We start from the raw sequence: 18788 nt of genomic DNA on the forward strand, positions 1-18788 counted from the left end.
CCTCCCCCTAGTGTGAGAGACCCCCAGCAGCTCCCGAGGAGCCCCAGGAGGCAGGGAAGCAGCTGGAACCTTGCTCTGGCAGTTTTGACAGAAGAGCATGTTCACAGTACTTAGTACCAAAGTGGCTTCAGCAGCTTGGTAGTCCAGAGGAAATGCTGGAGGAGTGGAAAATAGGGTCTTTGAGCAAAAGAGCACAGGCCCAGGAAGGAAGTTCTTCTCATGGAGAGTGTGTGTCCCGGTTGGTCACTTGGAGGGATGCTCCGAGTTAATCCAGTCCAGCCCCTCACTGCGGGAGCCACACTGCATCCATGTGAAGATGCAGTTCCCCACCACATTGGAGGATGAAGCCAGAGGGGCTTTCCTCAGAGCCGGAGCAGTGTGCACTTGCCAGGGAGCATCCCAGTGGCAGTAAAGGCAGGTGCTGTGATGGGCCAGCTCCACACTTGGCCCTATTCTACATTGACTGCACCCACGCTGGAATGAGTTGCTACAGGGGGAGGCTTGCCCCCAAGCCTGTCTGTGCTGCTTTACTCATCTGTAAAGTGGGTGGAGAGTGGTCTCTTATCTCATATGGTTGCTGTGAGGATTAAATAAGACAGTCCACTTTAGGTGGGAAGTTAGGTGCCTGGCACATAGTAAATGCTCAATAAACGCTAACTTATTTCTCTCTTCCTGGCAGTCTTCAGGAATAGCAAAACAACTCTGCCCCACATGGCTTAGAACAGCGATTTTTTTTAAAACCAGAGAATAATTATAGATTATTATTCAGGAAAGAATGAGGCCAGACTGTAGTTTGAAAAAGCAGAGTCAATATTTTATGTTGGGAAAATGAAAACAATGTCTAATGTTGGTGGAATACAGACTATAGCTTGAGGAGCTTTCAGGATGTAGGATTCAGGGGCGTGAGAAACAAGGTTTTCATCATCTGGGGTCAGTGAAGAAGGAAGGGTACCTTGTCCCCTTGAGGTGCATGTGAGGGCCTCAGAGCAGGCCAGCAATGGACAGCTTCAGAGTGCAGGTAGCACTGGGAAGTGAGAATGGAGCCCTGGAGGGTTTTACGAGGAGTGGGTGGTGCCTTCCAGCTCTCTGGGGTCTCCAGCATAGAGGGCACCGAAGGCATATAGCCTAGAGGGCAGGTTGTCCGTTGTGGAATTGGATGCTTGGTGTTAAAGATGCCTTTCGGTTTGTTCTCGGGGACCCAGTGAGGGGACGGGAGCCAGGTCTAGGGCAGACATGGATGGACAGCCAGCTCCCACAGCCTGACTTGGGTTGAGGGTTCTCTCCATCATTTTTTGTGGGCTGCTCTTGGTGGGGAGCAGTCTCCAGTGATCCTTGGCAGACCTTGAACTGGCCCTGGTTTCTGGGGTCTTCCGGATTTGTGGTCGTTGGTCACTTAGCCCTCAGAGTTGAAGCCAAGAGAAGCACCAGTATCATCTCTTTGTCTCCATGGAACCTTCGAGGCATCAAGGGGCCCTGGCTCCAGCATCTCTCCTGCAGCTGGTGGCTTTAAGATCATAGTACCTGTGTTTACTGAGCATGCGTAGTGGGCAGTGTGCTGAGTGTGCCATCTCATTTAAACCTCACGAGAGTCCCCAACGCTATGTTCTGTTACTAACTTAACCAATGAGTAAGTGGAGCTAAGTTACCTGCCCAAGGTCACACAGATAGTATACCGTGGAGCCCTGGTGGGAACTGTGTCACAGGTGCTTCTGGGCACCAGAGAAAAACTGGGTCACCATAGCAGTCCTGGCTGTCACCTACCCTCTGTTCTGCCTTGCCCCCACAAACTCCAGGAGTTTCTGAGGTGCTGAGCTAATGGAAGGGGCCTTCCCACCACCAGCCCTAGTGAAGTGGGCTCAGCCTCCAGGGGAACAGAGGCAGTCTTGTGGCAGGAGTTCCCCCACCTCCCTGGCTGAGTCTTTTTCAACACCCAGAGCAGCACATTCCATTCTCGGGCACAGCTGGGGGCTGGGGATTCCTGGTCCCCCTGGCCCCAGCAGAGCCTGCTGTCTGAGCTGGGACACTGGGTCCCAGCCACACACATTCCAGCAACAAGCACCCCCCACATTGGATTTCCCAAGGAGTGAACTTTAGCCAGGATTACAGCCAACTGAACACTTGTGGGATGTGAGCTTCCTTTGTGGGACCCAAGAGGCTGGATGCTGACGGGTTGAGAGGGGAGGAGGGGTGAGGGGGGTGTTCAAGACTGGCCTCTCTGCTGCTCTTAGTGCCCTTGGAGTGGGATCTGAGCAGGGGCCCCCCAAAATCTTCCTGTGAGGCAGGGTAACAGAAGCACAGCTGCTTCCACACCGATCCTGCCCCCCTGTCTTCGGCTTTGCCCCCTGTAGGCAGTAGTCCCCAGGGTTAAGAGCATGGGGGTCAAATCCTCACCACACTGCTAAGTACAGCTGTGTGTCCTTCAATAAGTTCATTAACTTCTCTGAACCTCAGCCTCCTCATCATTAAAATTGTTGTTTAGTTGCTAAGTTGCGTCCGACTCTTTTGTGACCCCGTGGACTGTAGCCTGCCAGGCTCCTCTGTCCATGGGATTTCCCAGACCGTACTGGAGTGGGTTGCCGTTTCTTCCTCCAGGGGATCTTCCCGACCCAGGGATTGAACCCAGGTCTCCTGCGTTGCACGTGGGTCCTTTACCACTGAGCCACCTCATCATTAATGTGGGGATGGGGAATTCCCTGGCGGTCCAGTGGTTAGGGTCTGCACTTTCCCACCACAGGGGGCACAAGTCCAGTGCCTGGTCAAGGAACTGAAGATTCTGCATGCTGCTCGGTGCAGCCGAATTAAACAATTAGTTAAAAAATAACAAATGGGGATAATAATAGTACCTACACTGGGACGTTTAAGAAAGAATGCCAAAGTACTTGGTTATTTATATATTAATGGGCTTGATATACTGAGGGCTAGTGTAGTATTATATGTCTTCTCCCCTCTACTGCCCTACATACCCAGGTATGTATTTTCTGATATGAAACCCCAAATGTAGACTCTCTCCCCCTTCTAGAAGTAACAATTACGGCCTTTAGATGTTCCTGCCTTCCCTGCCAGAAGCATTTCCTAGTTGGTTAACAAATCAATTAGGAATTTAATAAGGACTTATTTTGCGCAAGCACTGTGCTAGGTCAAGACCTTTGGTTAATAAAAATACTAATGACTATTTAATGAACATTTCTAAATGGCTGGGCCCTGTTTCCAGGTATTTTTTCCTGCATTTCTCCACTTAACGCTCGGCCAGCCTGTGAAGTAGATACGATTACTCCGTTTTCCGGGTGGGCGCTGGTCCCAGTGGCACATGGTCATGAGGTCACAGCATCGGAACCCAGAGCTGGGCTCTGCTGGCTTTCTCGCCCGATCCTGAGTGTTGGAGGCCTTCCCCAGATCCCTTCTGTTTGATATCAGAATGCTCATTTTGTCCTCAACTGAAACACTTGACTTCCTTGCTCCCTTGCAACTGGGGCTGGCCATGTGACTTGAGTGTTGGCTGGTGAGCGAGAAGTGGAAATCTACCAGGTGGGACTTGTTGGGAAATTACTGTTTTCCTGATCAAAAGGGCCAGAGGCAGCTGACGGGCAGCTTTTGCTCTTAGCCCTTCCCTGCCTTGCTCCCTGGAATGTGGCTGAGAAGTTGGGAGGAGGAGGCACCACCCCCAGGCAGAGCAGGAAGACAGAATGAGCCTAGGACGTGGACCTCCCAGCTCCAGACCCCCTTGCATGGGGAAGCCCCGCTGTCTCTGGGGGTTTCTGCTCCCCACAGTCACCGACACGCAGTGCAGACGCCCGTGGGGCAGTTTCTGCCGCCTGTCTCAGGCTGGCCAGGAGGGAGTGTTCTGTGGCTGGACAGAAAGAGCAAGGGCTCAGGCCTTGCTGGGCCTCTTGGGTGTCTGGTCCCAGGGAAGAGAGTCCTGGGGGCTCTGACAGCAGGTGTTGGGGACAGAGGTGAGGTGCAGAGCGGGGCCTGCTGCCTTTGTAGGGGTGGGTGAGGAGCGCCTTGCCGGGGCCTCCCGGGATGGGCTCAGGGAGCCCCTCCCCGCCCGCTCCCTCTCTCGGGCTGCCAGCACCTGACAGAGGTCAGTATTGTGCTCTGGCCAGAGGCAGCCCGAGCCCTGTGTATTCAGTGGAAAAATAATTCCTGGTCCTGGTTGACCATAGAAGTGTCCATAAATATTTGGTCGGGGTAGGAGGCTGGGAGACAAGGGGTGGATTCAGGGAGCCAGGTGGGCTGGGCAGGCTTTGGGCGAGGGTGGGTGGCAGTGGCGTCCTCAGAGGGAGGAGAAACAAGCGGGCCTCTGCCGCTCCTGACCTGTGGTGGGGCCACCTGACTGCCAGGGAGGTGATTTATGGCCGGCTGTCAGACCACCTGTTAGCTGGCACTGGCCTCTTCGTTTCTCGCTTCTCTGAGAGCTGCGGGAGCAAGCCAGGGCTTTTCCTCATCTCAAAAGAGAACGTGGCTCCATTGTTTTGGATGAGTAGCAGGTCTTGATTGGACGTGGCATCCCAGCTGAACCCCAGTTGGTGAGGAAAGCTCTAAGGGTGTCTGCGACTCCCTGCTCTGAGTACATCTGTCCTGTCCCTCAGCATCTGCCGATGGTACCCCAGGACGCTTTCCTGGCATCATCCCTCCCATATTCTGGACATTTGAGTGACAGTAGCCTGTCGCCTCCATTTCAAGGCTTCTCCCCTTGCTGCCTCATCCAGCTCAAGGTAGCTGCCTGCCTTTGCTCTGAGCTCATCGAAGAAGCCCCTGGAAGCATTAGAGCTGGTCCCCTCCCTGCAAGCAGGACCAGGACTCCTCCAGCCTGAAGAAGCTCAGCCCCTTACCCTCCTCTGGCCTCGGCCGTTAGCTTATCTGGATGGAAGTTCTCAGCCCTGGCTTCCCACCACCCAGGGGGCACCTGGAAATGCTGATTTCGGAGCACCCTCCAAAGGTTCAGGTTTAATTGTTTTAGCGTAGGGCCTAGTATTTTGTAAAAGCTCCCCAGATGCTTCAAAGTGTTAAAGGTTTGAGCTTCTGTGGTTCTCACCAGCTCAGGCGATACTGATGCTCCAGGGACCAGCTTGGAGTAGCACCTGTTCACGCCACCATCTCCTACAAGTTCAGTGTCCAGGGGTGTCTGAGCTCTGAAGGGGTAGGAGTGACATGTTTAGGCCTCTGGCCCTTCAGAGTAGTTCCCTGTGGCCCAGCCTCTTGGGGGCTTCTCAGAGCGGGCACTGCCCATGTCAGGGAGATGCTGCAGGACCACGGGAATCTTCTGAGTGTTGGAGAAGGCTGGGGAACTTGGCATCTCTGTCCTTCCTCTGAGACAAAAGGATAGTCATCCCCATCGCTCACTTAGTCTCATTGTGGGGATAAGAAGGGTTACCCTTGCTGTGTGTTCTCAGCGGATCCTGCAAAAACACGGGAATTGCTCTTTTTAGGCATTCCAAGTATGTCTGTGTGGACAGACCGTGGGTTACAAAAAGGCCTCTTTCTCAAAGTCCCTTCTGAATGGCCCCTCACCCTCCCTCCTGGAACTAGCTGACAAAGAAATCACCTGGTCAAAATCAACTGTTTGTTTTCTTTGATTTAATTAAAAACTTAAAAAACAAAAATAGAAAACCAAATCCTACCTGCATCAGTCTAGTATCTATGGCCTCGCAGCAGAAGCAATAATTTATGGTCATCAGGATATAGGGACATGTGGAGGCTGAGGAGCGAGCTTCTGGGCGGGGGCTGGGCTGGGCTTCTCCCCAGTCCAGTGGGGAAGGAGACAGGCAGAGATAGGAGAGGTGGAAAAGTGTGGCTGGAGGGCACCATGACCCTTTCCTCTGGGGGCGATGATGGGGACACATGAAGGGGCATGGATGCCGGGAACTGTTGCCCAAGTAGCTCAGCCTAATGCCAAGACTTCCCTTTCCTGGGCGAGGCCCCACCGCTAACAGAGTGAGGCTGACACCACCTGCTCCCTGGGAAGCCACCTCCTCAGGCTGCTCCAAGCCCCTGCACCGTTCCCTCGCTCTCTTCTCTCTGCTTACTTTCTGAGACCCTGGGGCTTCCCCCCCAAACTGAGAAAGGTCTGGTTCTCTGGGAGCAAACCTCCAAGGACCCCAGAACCCCTCGGCCAAGGACAGCCTGGCTCGGTGTCCATCTCTTAGGGCCTGTGATCCTACAGCTCTGCGTGAACCGCCCTGCGGCAGCGGCTGGGTCAGCCCGGGGGAGGGGGAGGCCAGGTGGGCAGGAGAGAGGGCCCCGGGGATGGGGACCCAGGACAGGGCATGGCTGGGGGGCAGGGAGGAGAGAGGGCCCCGGGGATGGGGACCCAGGACCGGGCATGGCTGGGGGGCAGGGAGGAGAGAGGGCCCCGGGGATGGGGGCCCAGGACCGGGCATGGCTGGGGGGCAGGGAGGAGAGAGGGCCCCGGGGATGGGGACCCAGGACCGGGCATGGCTGGGGGGCAGGGAGGAGAGAGGGCCCCGGGGATGGGGACCCAGGACCGGGCATGGCTGGGGGGCAGGGAGGAGAGAGGGCCCCGGGGATGGGGACCCAGGACCGGGCATGGCTGGGGGGCAGGGAGGAGAGAGGGCCCCGGGGATGGGGACCCAGGACCGGGCATGGCTGGGGGGCAGGGAGGAGAGAGGGCCCCGGGGATGGGGACCCAGGACAAGGCATGGCTGGAGGGGCAGGGAGGAGAGAGGGCCCTGGGGATGGGGACCCAGGACAAGGCATGGCTGGGGGGCAGGGAGGAGAGAGGGCCCTGGGGATGGGGACCCAGGACAAGGCATGGCTGGAGGGGCAGGGAGGAGAGAGGGCCCCGGGGATGGGGACCCAGGACAGGGCATGGCTGGGGGGCAGGGAGGAGAGAGGGCCCTGGGGATGGGGACCCAGGACAGGGCATGGCTGGGGGGCAGGGAGGAGAGCCCTTCAGTGGGGCTCTGCCGCCCCGTAGAAGAAGGGGTAGTAGAGGGAACAGGGGTACGAGAACATGAACTTGACCGCGAACTTCATCTCCTTGTTCTTCTTGTCCCAGCGGTAGACGGCCATGAGCAGCAGCTGTCCGTCTACTCTGCGGCCCATGACCAGGAAGCTGCCAGCCAGGCTGTCCAGCTGTGGGCAGGGGCAGCCGGCGCCATTCTTCATGTGCAGCACAAGCCTCTTGGTATCCTTGCGCTTCAGGGGGCCTGGCTTGAGCAGCTTCTTCTTTTTCTGGGCTCCAATTAGCTTCCGGTCCCCATTCTCTATCTTGATCTCCTTGATGCGCATTTTGACCACTGTGTGTGTTGGGGGGTGGACAGGGGTCAGCCATGAGAACCATCAGGCTTGCTTAGGATGCTGGTGACCCCATGCTTGGTGCTCTGCCTGAAACTCCAGGCCTGGGGCTTGGAGAGATGGAGCTTCCACATGTATACTCTATTATTTATGAAGCTCCCACCAGGTGCTGGAGTTGTACAGACATTATCGGCTTTCATCCTGACATGAGTGGGTGTGGTGGGGAAATGAGGTTTGGAGAGGTGGTGATGGGCCTGAATTGTAGAGCCTGGCTTGAACTGAGATCTGGGCTGTGCCTTTCCATGATACCAGGTGCAGGGTGGAGAGCTCTCCTTGGGGAGTAGAGTTGGGTGTGGGCTCCCCAGGGAAGGGAAAATATTGGGGGTGGAGCTAACCACTTGGAGGGAACGTTTGGTGGAGGGGATCCTTGTGATGGAGGAGGGCTGGACTTCGTGATCTCTGGGGGTGGATGCTTCCAAATAGGATTTCTGGCTGTGTGTGTGCATGTGTGTGGAGGGTGTTTGGAGCAGTGGTGGGCTGGTAAATGCTAGACTGCCAGCTCTGGGGAGGGGCTGCTCTGTAGCACGTGCTGGTTTCCCCACTGTGATGTGCAGGGTTGGGAAGCGCCGCAGTCACCTCTGTAATGTGTATGTGACTGTGTAGTGTGGTGCTGCATGTGTTTGTGTATAAGAGGATGTCTGTGGTATGTGTAGGAGTCTGTAGGATGTTTGTGGAGTGTGTGGCTAGTGGGCAGGGTGGTTAAAGAGCCTAATAGAGCAGGGCGTGGCCACTTAGGGTAGCATCCTCCTTCTTTGAGCCTCTGGGTCCCCATCTCTGGGAGAAGCCAGAGTGTAACCTTGGTCACCCAGGGAGAGACATTGTTATAAAAATCTTTCTCTCCCACCCCCTCTTTTTCTCTCTTGGACATACACACACCTTGCAGTAATAATGTTCTCTTCCCAAACAGACTAACAACATAAAAGACCTGCTGCAGGAAGGGTTTCGTTGCTTTCTCTTTTTTAGAGACAGTGAGGCTAAGGCACAAAACGGGAACCGACCGGGCAAAGACCACAGGCTGGGCCGTGTGGCCTGCACGGGAGCCAGGTCCTGACTGCCCCAGGAATGAGGAGGCTTCAGGATGAAGCTGTGGGGCCGGGGACCACAGCACCCCCAGCCAGAGATGCATCAGGTACTAGGCAGAGGTGCCCGGGGACCAGGGGGCTGCATTTCCGTCCTGGAGCCCATCTCTCCCCTCTGCTGCCCCCACCCATCTCTGGACCAAGCCTGCCTCCCACAAAGAGAATCCAGCCCTAGAGGCCCCTCTGTAGGCAGTGTCAAGGAAAGGCTGCAAGAACCCTGGCCAGGGATGGACCATGGCCTTGAGGGGCTTCTGAAGTCCCTGGGATGCAAAAAAAAAAAAAAAGTGCATTTCTCTAGGGAGAGGGCAGTGGCCACGTGGGCTCTACACTCACCGAAGTCGCTGGAACACATCTGCTCCATGAGTCCGTCAGCGCTGTGCTCCATCTCACACTGGGCGCAGATCTTGGTCACTGAGGAGAGAAGCAGGGGTGGGGTGAGGGGATCAGAGGCCAAAGAGCCAAACTTAGGGTTCAGGCTCCCCCAGTGACCAGCCACCTCCGCCTCCCAAGCCTCCACTTCCCCATCAGGAATCGGGATGATGGTAGTGATCATGCTCACTGAGTGGTTGTGAGATTCCGGAGACGAGGTTGTGAAGGGACGAAACTGACTAGGTGGGCACGACTGCCCCATGACCCTGGCAGCTGCACCCGTGATGTGCACTGTCTTCTTCTGTAGCACCTGACCTGTCTCTGTGTCTTTGCCTCCTGGCGGGCCGCCCCATCATGGCAGGGCGAGGGGCTCAAAGAGGGTGGGAGTGGGAGGGCAGAGCCAGGTGGGACTCCAAGAATGGGATTTCCCTGCCTTCCAAGTTTGAGCTCCAAGAAAAACAGAATAATGGAGCCCTGCCAGGATCTCTGGTGGGGACCATACTGTTTCTGCTTGAGCGAGTGTCTCTCCCCTCCTGGTCCCATTTCTAACCTGAGAATAAGGAGTTTTCCTTCTTTCAACACTCTCTGGTCACAAGACCCCCACCCAACCTCAACTCTCAGGTCCCATGTGGGTGCGTAGGACTGGGGATAGCATGGGTGAGGTTAGCTTTGAGGGGTGGGTGGGGTTCTGTTGCTTTTGGGGGGCCAGGTCAGATAGAAAACAGGGGCAGTGTTTCCCCTTGGGAGAGTCTCAGAGCCAGGGACTTCCTAGATTCTCATATTAGCCACCCAGGTGAAGCTTCCTTGCCTGGTGCCCCTGTTTATTCTCCTGTCTGCTGTCCAACAGGGGCTTATTCTGTCTGAAAGGAGGTTGGCAGACAGTGGGGAGAAGAATGAGGGGGGGTGCACAGTGAAGGGGAGGCTGAGACTAGAGAGGAATGAGGGGTAATGGGAAGGGGTTGGGGTGGAAGGTGGCACTTAAGAGTCTCAGAAGTTTTGGGAACCTGAGATTGCTTCCTATTTTACAAGGAGGAGACAGAGGCTCAACTCGCCCAAGGGCTCCTTGTTAGGGGCAGAGCCTGGCACCTTGCTCACCATTCTGCTCTGAGTCTTACCCAAGGGTCTCCCAGCCTGGGGCACTGGGGAAAGAGTGGGAGAGTTTAGGGTTCCCAGGTGCAGGAAATAGGGGCAGGGTGGAAACCATAGCCCAGAGTTGCATTTAGCCCCCAGTCTTTGGCTACATCTTTTCCCCCAGCCTCCGCCCCTCCCCAAATCCCAACACAGGTGGGGGTGATGCTAGTCTTGGTGCCCCCGGGGTCCAGGGCTACTGAGGCCAAAGGCATCTTTAGCAACCCTGGGCATCTGTGGGCTGAGAGAGGTGATAAGGCATTTATTGGAGGCCTCAGGATGGGGTGACAGTACTGCCCCACCCCACCCCCCAGGATTCCAGAAGCTTAGGAAGGTGGAAGCTGCGAGGGAAAGCCAGGAGAGGTTTCAGGAACAGTTGGAATGGGAGAGAACCAGTTTGAACGTCCAGAGCCGCAAGGAGGCACTACTCTGGCAGGCCATGGGGAGATGGGAAGGCTGGAAGGCTTTGGGGGACATGCAGGGCTGAGCAAAGACTCTGTGTATTTGTGTCTAGAGGAGGTGGCACCTCTAGGGGGCTGTGGCATCCGTTGGGGTCCGGCTCACCGGTACCCAAGGGCAGTAGGAACGCAGGGGGCGGGGGCGGGAGAGCTACCTGGAGGCGCGGTGGCGGGCAGGTGCCCGAACTGCACAGCGATGCAGAGGTCGTTGTCCAGGGGGAACTTGTGACAGTGCAGCATCTCGGGCCAGGGGAAGCCATAGGCCTCCATGAGCGGCGCGCAGCCGGCGCGCACAGCCTCGCACAGCGAGCGGCAGGGGTAGATGGGCCGGTCGAGGCAGACGGGCGCGAAGAGCGAGCAAAGGAAGACCTGCGTGTCCGAGTGGCAGCGCTTGGCCAGCAGCGGCAGCCAGCTGCTCGCCTGCTGCTTCACTTCGGCCAGGCTCTCGTGCTCCAGCAGGTTGGGCAGCCGCATGCGCTTGTAGCCCACCGTGTGGCAGAGCGGCAGGTCGGCGGGGATGTCGAGGCACTGGGGCGGCTTGGAGTACGAGCGCCCGTGCAGCGGCTCGGTCTGCCAGCCGTAGTAGTCGTACTCCTCGCCCCGCGCCGGCGCCCCGTGTAGCGCCCCCAGCAGCAGCGCCAGCGCGGCCGCCCGCGCGCCCCCCGCCGCTGCCCGCATGGCTGCGCAGGCCCCCGACACTCCGCTGCCTCTGAGGTCGCCCGAGTGGATGGCAGCCTCGCTTGGCTCCCGGGCGCAGCGAGTGATCCTGGCGCCTCCCACCTTGGGGCTCCAGCCCCGGCCTCGCCGCGCGCCCCAGCCAATCTCCGGCCGCCCGGCCCCCGCCCCATGGCGGGGAGGCAGGGTGGCGCCCCCTCGGCCCCTCCTGCCCTGGGGCCCGCGCGTTCCGCCCAGCGTCCCGCCCGCTCGCGCGCCCCTCTCCCGCTCGCCTGCTCCCCCGCCAGTGCTCCAGCCTGGCCTTGCGCCTCTCTCCAGGACTCCTTTACCTCCCTAGGCTTTTCCCTCGTCTCTACCCTTCTCCATCCTTCCTCCTTATCTCTCTCCGACACAGCCTCTCCTGTTCCTTTTCTCACTCACTTCACTTGGTTATCTCTCCGTCTCGGCCTTTACCCTTCTGCTCTGTTTTCTCTTTCATGACACCTCGGTTCTCCCCTTTCCCGGCAGGAGGCTTCTGGCTGCTCACACCCTCCTGGTTCAGCCGGGCAAGTGCTTCACCCCCAGTGCTCACGCATTTATGGAGCTCCTGCCTGGTTCCTGGCAGCTGTGCTGACGGCTGGGGAACCAGAGACGGATGTGATCCAGAGCTCACCTCCCGGACATCCCAGCTTAGTGGGGGCCAAGATAATCATACCTGCTGTTTAGTGAGCACTTATTTAGTGCCTCAGACACTGCACAGCACTTCATAACCTGATCAACTATTTCCAAAGATGGCTAATACTTATTGGGTGCTTCCTATGTGTCCAGTCTTTCTGACCACATTGCATAAACCACCTCATTTAATTCTCACAATAATGGTATAAGATGGGCAGGTACTACTACTATCTGCACTTTACAGATAAAGGCACTGACCTAAAAAGATTAAGTAGGGATTGGAGCCAGGACTTGAATCCAGATCTGGTTCCAAGAGTCAGAGCTGGGTCATGACCAGGGGTTCTGGATTCTGAGTCTGTAGGCTTAGTGACTCTGTGTGTCTGTAGAGGGGTAGGAGTGGGGTGGGGAGGGAGACTCAGAGAAGTGAAGTAACTGGCCCTTGGTCACATTGCTGACAGATGAAGGAGCCATGATTTGAATCCAGATGTTTGGTTCCAAAGACCAGGGAGCTATTCAGCCCTAAGATAAATTTCAGCCTAGAGTAGGAAATGCTGAGGGAGGAGAGTGTACCTCCTCTGGGAGCCTAGAGAAGGAAGGAATTGAGGAGGATATCCAGGGAGGTATCAGAGAGGGGGCAGGGTTTCAGGACCCCTTCCAAACATGGGGTCCATCTGGATCCAGCCTTCCATTGACTTTCCTGTGGGAGGAGCTTTAGCCAAGAGGCTTAGAGGTGGGGTGGGATGGGGGGTTCCTTCCTGAGAACCTAACTGGAGACCTGACTCCCCAGCCTTTGTTGGAGAGGGTATCCTGGGGAGGAGTCTTGTAGCAGGGTTTGGGGTGCTCTGAGCTAGGGGAAGAAGTTCTGGGGCACTTTCCCCCTACACTCTTGCCCTAAAATCCTCCCCACCCCATTCTCCTGAATGTCTCCAAGGCTCCCATCTTCCCACGGATCTATCCTTGCAGTGGTAGTGGAGAGCAGTGAAGGACTACTTCTCTTAATAGTCAAAGGATACACAAAAAACACTTACTGTGTGCAAGGCTTGAGATGTGTATCCCACAGATGGGGATACAGAAATACAAAAGACATCGGGCCTGCCTCATCTGATCTAGTTTTTTTTTTTTTTTTTTTCTTTCCCTGTTTTGTTTTTTTTTTTCTTTTTTCTTTAAACCTAAGGAAGCAGGATCTGAGAAGACAGCACAGCAGTATCGGCCTCCCTGGGCCTGAGGGCCACATGTGCGTCCCCTCGGAGGGCATGGCAGGAGGGGCAGGTGGGGTGGGGGGAAGGCCTGGTGGCAGCAGCAGGACCACCGTCACACGGCGGTGCGTGTGGGCGTGCTGGGCTGGTTTAGCCGCAGTGTTTTACACAACCAGCCAGCAAAATCCACTTCTTCCACCTCGGACCGCTTGATGAAGGTGTGGTTCATGAGCATCTTCAGGTCTGCTCGCTCAGCTGGGTTCTTAATTAGGCATTTATTTACAAACTCCTGGAAGTCCTGGGTGAACACACCGTTGGGCAGCTTGGGAGGAGGCTCGTTCACGATGTAGTCCAGCAGCTCAAAGATCGCCATGGCTGGCCGGCTGTCCATCCCGTGACCGCTGATGGGGCGTCCGGGGGGCCTCGGCCGCGGCGAGATGCTGGGAGGTTCTCCTTCCACACCATCGACCATGGGCCGGCCAAATATGGCCTCCAGCTCCTTGGCATCCGGCGGGGGGATGGGGTACCTTCCGATGGACAGTTCCACCAGGGACAGGCCCATGCTCCAGATGTCTGACTGCACCGAGTAGTGGGTGCCTTGTAGCCGCTCCGGAGACATGTAGGACCGCGTCCCCACGAAGGAGTTGGCCATGGAGTCGATGAGCTGGCCGCTCACCCCGAAGTCACACAGCTTGATCTCCCCTCGGGAGTTGACGAGGATGTTGGACGGCTTCACGTCTCGGTGCATGATCTGGTGTTTCTCCCGGAGGTATGCCAGGCCCCGCAGAACCGCGATGCTGACCTTGCCCAGGATCTCTTCGGGGATTCTCTTGGCTTCTTTCAACACCTGGTCCAGGGAGCCGCCATCCATGTGCTCCATGCAGATGCTGATTTCGCCGTCGCTGTGGAAGGCCCCGTAGAAGCCCACGATGTACGGGGAGTTGCACTCGTGCAACACTTGTAGCTCTCGAATGATCTGGTTCCGGATGGCTGGCTTGATCTCCAGGTGGATCAGCTTTCTGGCCATGATGAGGCCCGAGGGTCTGTGCTGGACCTTGGTGACCACTCCGCCACTGCCGGCTCCCAGCTCGGAGATCCGTTCGAAGTCATCGTCCTTGAGTTCACCGACTTTGGCCTTCTGGGTAAGGAAGGCTTCCAGCCGCTTCTTCTGCTGCTCGTCAAGCTCTAGCTCCTCTAGCTTCTTCTGGAGGCCCACCAGGTGTGCTTAGTAGGGGACGGGCCCTCGGCGATGGCGGGGTTGATGGTGAGCGCCGGCAGCACCGGCTTCCTCCGGGCCAGCATCGGGGCTCCGCGGGCCGGCGGCGGCGGCGCCTCTAGCCGGGGCCCATAGGGGGCGGGCCGGGAGCGGGCGGCACCGACGCGAGCCCGGGGCTGCGGCCGCGGCCTAGGCCGGCGCCGAGGCGACGAGGATGGGCGGTGCTGCGGATCTGGGGCGAGGGGCCCCAAAGGTCGCCGGGGCTGAAGCGGCGGGATCGGGGCCGCCGCAGCCACCGAAGCCGGACAGGGGCTGACGCTGCAGCAGGAGCCCGGGAGCTGATCTAGTTTTGAGAAGAAGATGCAAGACATGGCCAAGGAGGCAGAGGAAAATTAGGCAGACAGAGCCCTCGGGTGGAACAGCCCTCTGTTGTTTTGATGTCCAGGATGACCTAATTGGAACACACTTTCCTCCCGTTTCTCCCTCTCCCAACTCCAGCGTGAGAGGTTCTGGGATGACCACTCAGAAGGTGAAGGACCGTTCCCTGCAGGGTGCAAGATCTTCGACTCTGCAGACAGAAAGAGCCAGGTTCATGTCTGAGTGCATACTCCATGAGTGATGACCTTGGGCAAATACTTAGCTATTCTGACCCTTCATTTCCTTGTTTGTGAAATAGAACCTCTTCAGCAGATATTGTGAGGGGCAAACAAAGTGGTGCATGGAAAGACAGCCTCCTGCACAATGCCAGCACATAATAGGCATCCAGGACTGTTAGCTCGCCAAGGGATGTGTGACTTTAGGAGATAAATGTGGCGTGTGCTCTGAAAGCTCACTCGGACACCTTGGCCCTAGCTCCGACTTGGGACTCTGAGCAGCAATTCTGCTCCGTGCACTCCGGCGTACCCCTCACCCCCTGCCCTGGACTTGGCAGAGCTTCTCTCCTCCAGGGGAAGTGTGGTTTTGGGCACTGGCAAGAGTGTTGGAGCTCCCAGGTGGTTGAACAAGGTGCTGGCTCCCTGGGCAGCTGGTCTCCCATGCTGTTTTTTGGTATCCCAGTGCCTGACCTGGACAGAGTGAGGCATTGTTTCTGGACTGCTTATGTAAGAACTGCACGTGGTCTGAGAGCCAGGGGCGTCTGTACCTGGCAGCTCCAGGGCCTCTGAAGGGCAGAGGGGCGAGGCTGGAAACCTCCTGGAAGAGGAATATGGGTAGGCTTTACCTGACAGTTCTGCCTTGGGGGCCCCTGAGGCTCCTGGAAATGGGGCCTGTGATGAAATTGAGGTGGGAAGCCTTTAATAAAAACCAAACCTGGGTGGGGGCTGACCCTGGGGCAGCCATTCAGGGAAGCTTTCTCTCTGTGGCCAGGCTGGCTGATTACTTTGGCCCTGGTGCCAGAGAAAGGAGGAGGCTGTGCTCTGATGTGATCTCCCTTCCTGATGAGCCTGCTCCAGGGCCAGGGCAACTGGGTGAAACACTTGGCATGCTGGACATCTGTCCATCTGGGAGCATCTGCTGTCTGTCCAGGCACACGTTTCCCCCAGCTGATGGAGGAACTTGCTTGTTCAAAACAATGTGTACTCATGGTTTGTTGTGAGCAAAGTTCTACACAGATAACTCTTTGATTGGGGATTCTCGGGAATTATGGGGAATTCTCTGGTGGTCCAGTGGTTAGGACTCCTTGCTAAGATCCCTCAAGCTGTGCAGTGGGACCAACAATCACCTGGCTAGTTAAAGTTATCAAAACCAACATTTTTTCTTCTTTTCTTTTTGGCTGCACGGGGTCTTAGTTGCAGCATGTGCGAGCTTGTTCGGGAGCTTATTCCCCGGACCCAGGATCCCTGTGATTGGAATCATAGATTCTTAACCACTGGACCACCAGGGAAGTCCCTATTTTCCTGCTTTTTCAGTGCCTACTTCAGTGGTTCTCCTTGTAGTCAGGGTTCCCTTGAGGGTCCCCAAGTGCCTTTTAGGTAGTCTACAAGGTCAAAATTGTACGTAATTTGAAGATCTACTCAAAGTGCAAGATAGACCAATGAATTTTAAGGATTTAATTTTGTTAAGTAAGAAAAGTTTATTGATGTGGATTCAGATTCTACATTACAACCAACATTGAAGGAACTGCCACATGTCAATATTTTGGCGGTATCAATTTGATAGCCATAATATCTGAAAAGGCTATTAAAATACTCTCTTTTTTAAAAAAATACTCTCTTTTTTACATTTCTATGTAAAGCCAAATTTTCTCCATATATGTCAACCAAAGCAACATGTAACAACAGATTGAATGCAGGTGATATCTGTCTGTCTTCTGTTAACCTAGACATGAATGAGACTGCAAAAGTGTAAAATGGTGCCACTCTTTTCACTATTTTTTTTGTTTTGTAAAATATAATTATTTTTCACATAATTTGTTATTTATGTCAACATAATGGGTGTATTATGGTTGTTTGAAATGAATTAATATTTTTTTTTCAGTTTTCATTTTAACCATGGTAGATACTAATAGGTATAAATCTATATAAACATAAGTTCTTTAATTTAAAATTTCAATTTTTAAGGGTGTAAAGAGGTCCTGAGATCAAAAAGTTTAAGAACCACTGGCTTATTTCCTCTGTTCATTTCTGATAGAGGTGTATAAAATCTACTTTGTGGGTTCGCTAATTTTTCTTTTCTTTTTTTCTTTTGATTCAGTTTTGTTTTTTACACTTTGAAGCTGCATTGTTAGCAGCATAAAGTTTTGTGATTATTATGTGTTCTGGTTGGATTGTAATTTTTATCTGTTTGAAATAGCCTCCTTTGTTCCTTTTAATCTTTAGTCATGGGAAAAATGATTTCATGAACTAACATTTAGCTAGCACCTGCTATGGGCCAGGCGTACATGAGAAAGAGTGTCTATACTGGTCCATGTGGAGAATGTGGACTCATGAAAGCAGTGAGGCGTCGTGGGAGGAGTCAGGGCTTTGAGTCAGACTGACTGGTGGTGAATTCCAACTGCATCCTAGTTGTGTGTCTTTGGACATATGTCTATTGGACTTTGGACCTGAATTTGTTTATTTGCAAAATGTGGTTAGTAACATTTATTTACTGGGTGGTGGTGAGGATTTACTGGATACAGGATGAGAGAAGCACGTGGCAGAGCGCCCGGTGTATAGTAGATCTGTGATGAGTGCTAGAACAGAGCCATAGCAAGAGATCTGCCACGTTCGTGCCCCTCCAAGGCCTCTGGGGGAGGCGTGTCCCAGTGGGGGAGTGCACCGTGCTTGGAGTCGGAAGGTCTCAGTTGTGTGTTTTCAGCTTAATAGCAAGTGCCTCCCACACCCCGAGTCTGTTTCCTCATCTGTAAAGTGAGGAACGCAGTCTCTGTCCTGCATTCTCCATGGGACTATCTTGAGAATAATGAAAAAGAAGGGCTTTGGGATGATGATGGAGATGAGGCTGACTTTGTCCTTGGTCCAAGGTGGGACCTCTCTGTCCCCAGCTCTTCTTTTTAATATTTATTTTTATTTATTTATTTGGCTGCTTGGGTCTTAGTTGGGGCATATGGGATCTAGTTCCCTGACCTGGGATGGAACCTGGGCCCCCTGTGTCGGGAGTACAGTGTCTTAGCTGCTAGACCACCAGGGAAGTCCCTGTCCCTGGCTGTGTGGAGGTCTTGCCAGCACAAGCTTGCCTGCCTCCCGGGGGAATGGGATGCCTGAGGACGTGAGACTGAATCTCGTCTTTATTCCAGAGCCTCCTGGAATTACCTACCTTTTGCAGTCTCAATGTTCCCCTGCTGGGACACCTGTCTTCACAGCAACTGCTGCTGAGTACTCAGCAAAAAGCCCAGGGGGAGTGGTCTGTGAAATGAAGAGAAGTATTAGTGCCAGTGGGGACCCATGACTACTGTCCCCCAGCATCCTCCCATCCCCCACCACTTTCTATAAGAGGAAGCTAGAACTTGACCTTCCTGACTCCCAGTCCAGTGCTCTTCCTACCACACTGACAGCACTGTTTTTCTTTCCAGCATTTTAGTTTTGTCAACTGCAAAGTCAACATGTATCCCACAGGCCCGTAGCTGTCCCCCCTTTCCTGCTGCACAACCTGCCTCTGGGCAGCAGTTCAGGAAGGTCTGCTCAGGATCTCGGGGCAGTGGGGGCCTTGTTCTGGAGGGCCTGGGCTTACTGCCACTGAGTCGAGTGGCCAGGGAGGTGACCTAGTCTTCCCTTCCAGGAGCTTGGGCACCGGCAGGTTTTCCATTTGTCCTGGATCTCATGTGGTTCTGCAAAAAAAACGAGAGGTCAGACTTGTCCTGGGCCTGGGTCTTGGTCTAGCTCTAAGAATGCCTGTCTGAGATACAGCAGGAAGTAAGGTGGAGGGTGGGCATGGCTGGTGTTCTCTGGACAGGGCTGGGATGGAGAGAAGGACAAGTAAAATTCCCCTCGCACAGTGGGTCCCCAGCACACCTGGGAGCCCTGAGGCTGTGGCTGGTGGGCAATCCAGCTAGAAGCAACTCAGAGAGGCACCCACATGTTTGGGTTAAGACCATGAACTCTGGGGACATCCCTGGTGGTCCAATGGTTAAGACTCCACACTTCCACTGCAAGGGACACAGGTTAGGTCCCTGATCAGGGAACTAAGATTCTGCATGCTGGGAGGCACAGCCAAATATTAAATAGTAATAAAAAAAGACCATGAACTCTGGAGCAGGACTGGA

General features: G+C 55.0%; 3 protein-coding genes across 3 annotated transcripts in view; 1 reads left to right on the top strand and 2 right to left on the bottom strand.

Moving 5' to 3' along the window:
- The window catches only part of ZFYVE27 (zinc finger FYVE-type containing 27), a 102383-nt gene that overhangs the window by 24104 nt on the left and 59491 nt on the right, over positions 1-18788 (top strand). The gene's annotated exons all lie outside the window — the stretch shown is intronic.
- On the bottom strand, positions 6782-11150 carry SFRP5 (secreted frizzled related protein 5). The gene is made up of 3 exons (XM_043924931.1): positions 10507-11150; positions 8730-8807; positions 6782-7259 (listed from the first exon to the last, which is right to left on the bottom strand). Exons 1-3 carry the CDS (start codon positions 11027-11029, stop codon positions 6913-6915), a joined length of 948 nt encoding a protein of 315 aa, XP_043780866.1. The 5' UTR covers positions 11030-11150; the 3' UTR covers positions 6782-6912.
- LOC122708634 (dual specificity mitogen-activated protein kinase kinase 2-like) lies at positions 12869-14425 on the bottom strand. The gene is given in 2 exon segments (XM_043924930.1): positions 12869-14103; positions 14106-14425. Coding segments are annotated over 2 exon segments (1185 nt in total). The 5' UTR covers positions 14179-14425; the 3' UTR covers positions 12869-12991.

Source organism: Cervus elaphus, chromosome 15 (assembly GCF_910594005.1).
Source record: "Cervus elaphus chromosome 15, mCerEla1.1, whole genome shotgun sequence".
NCBI lineage: Eukaryota > Metazoa > Chordata > Mammalia > Artiodactyla > Cervidae > Cervus > Cervus elaphus.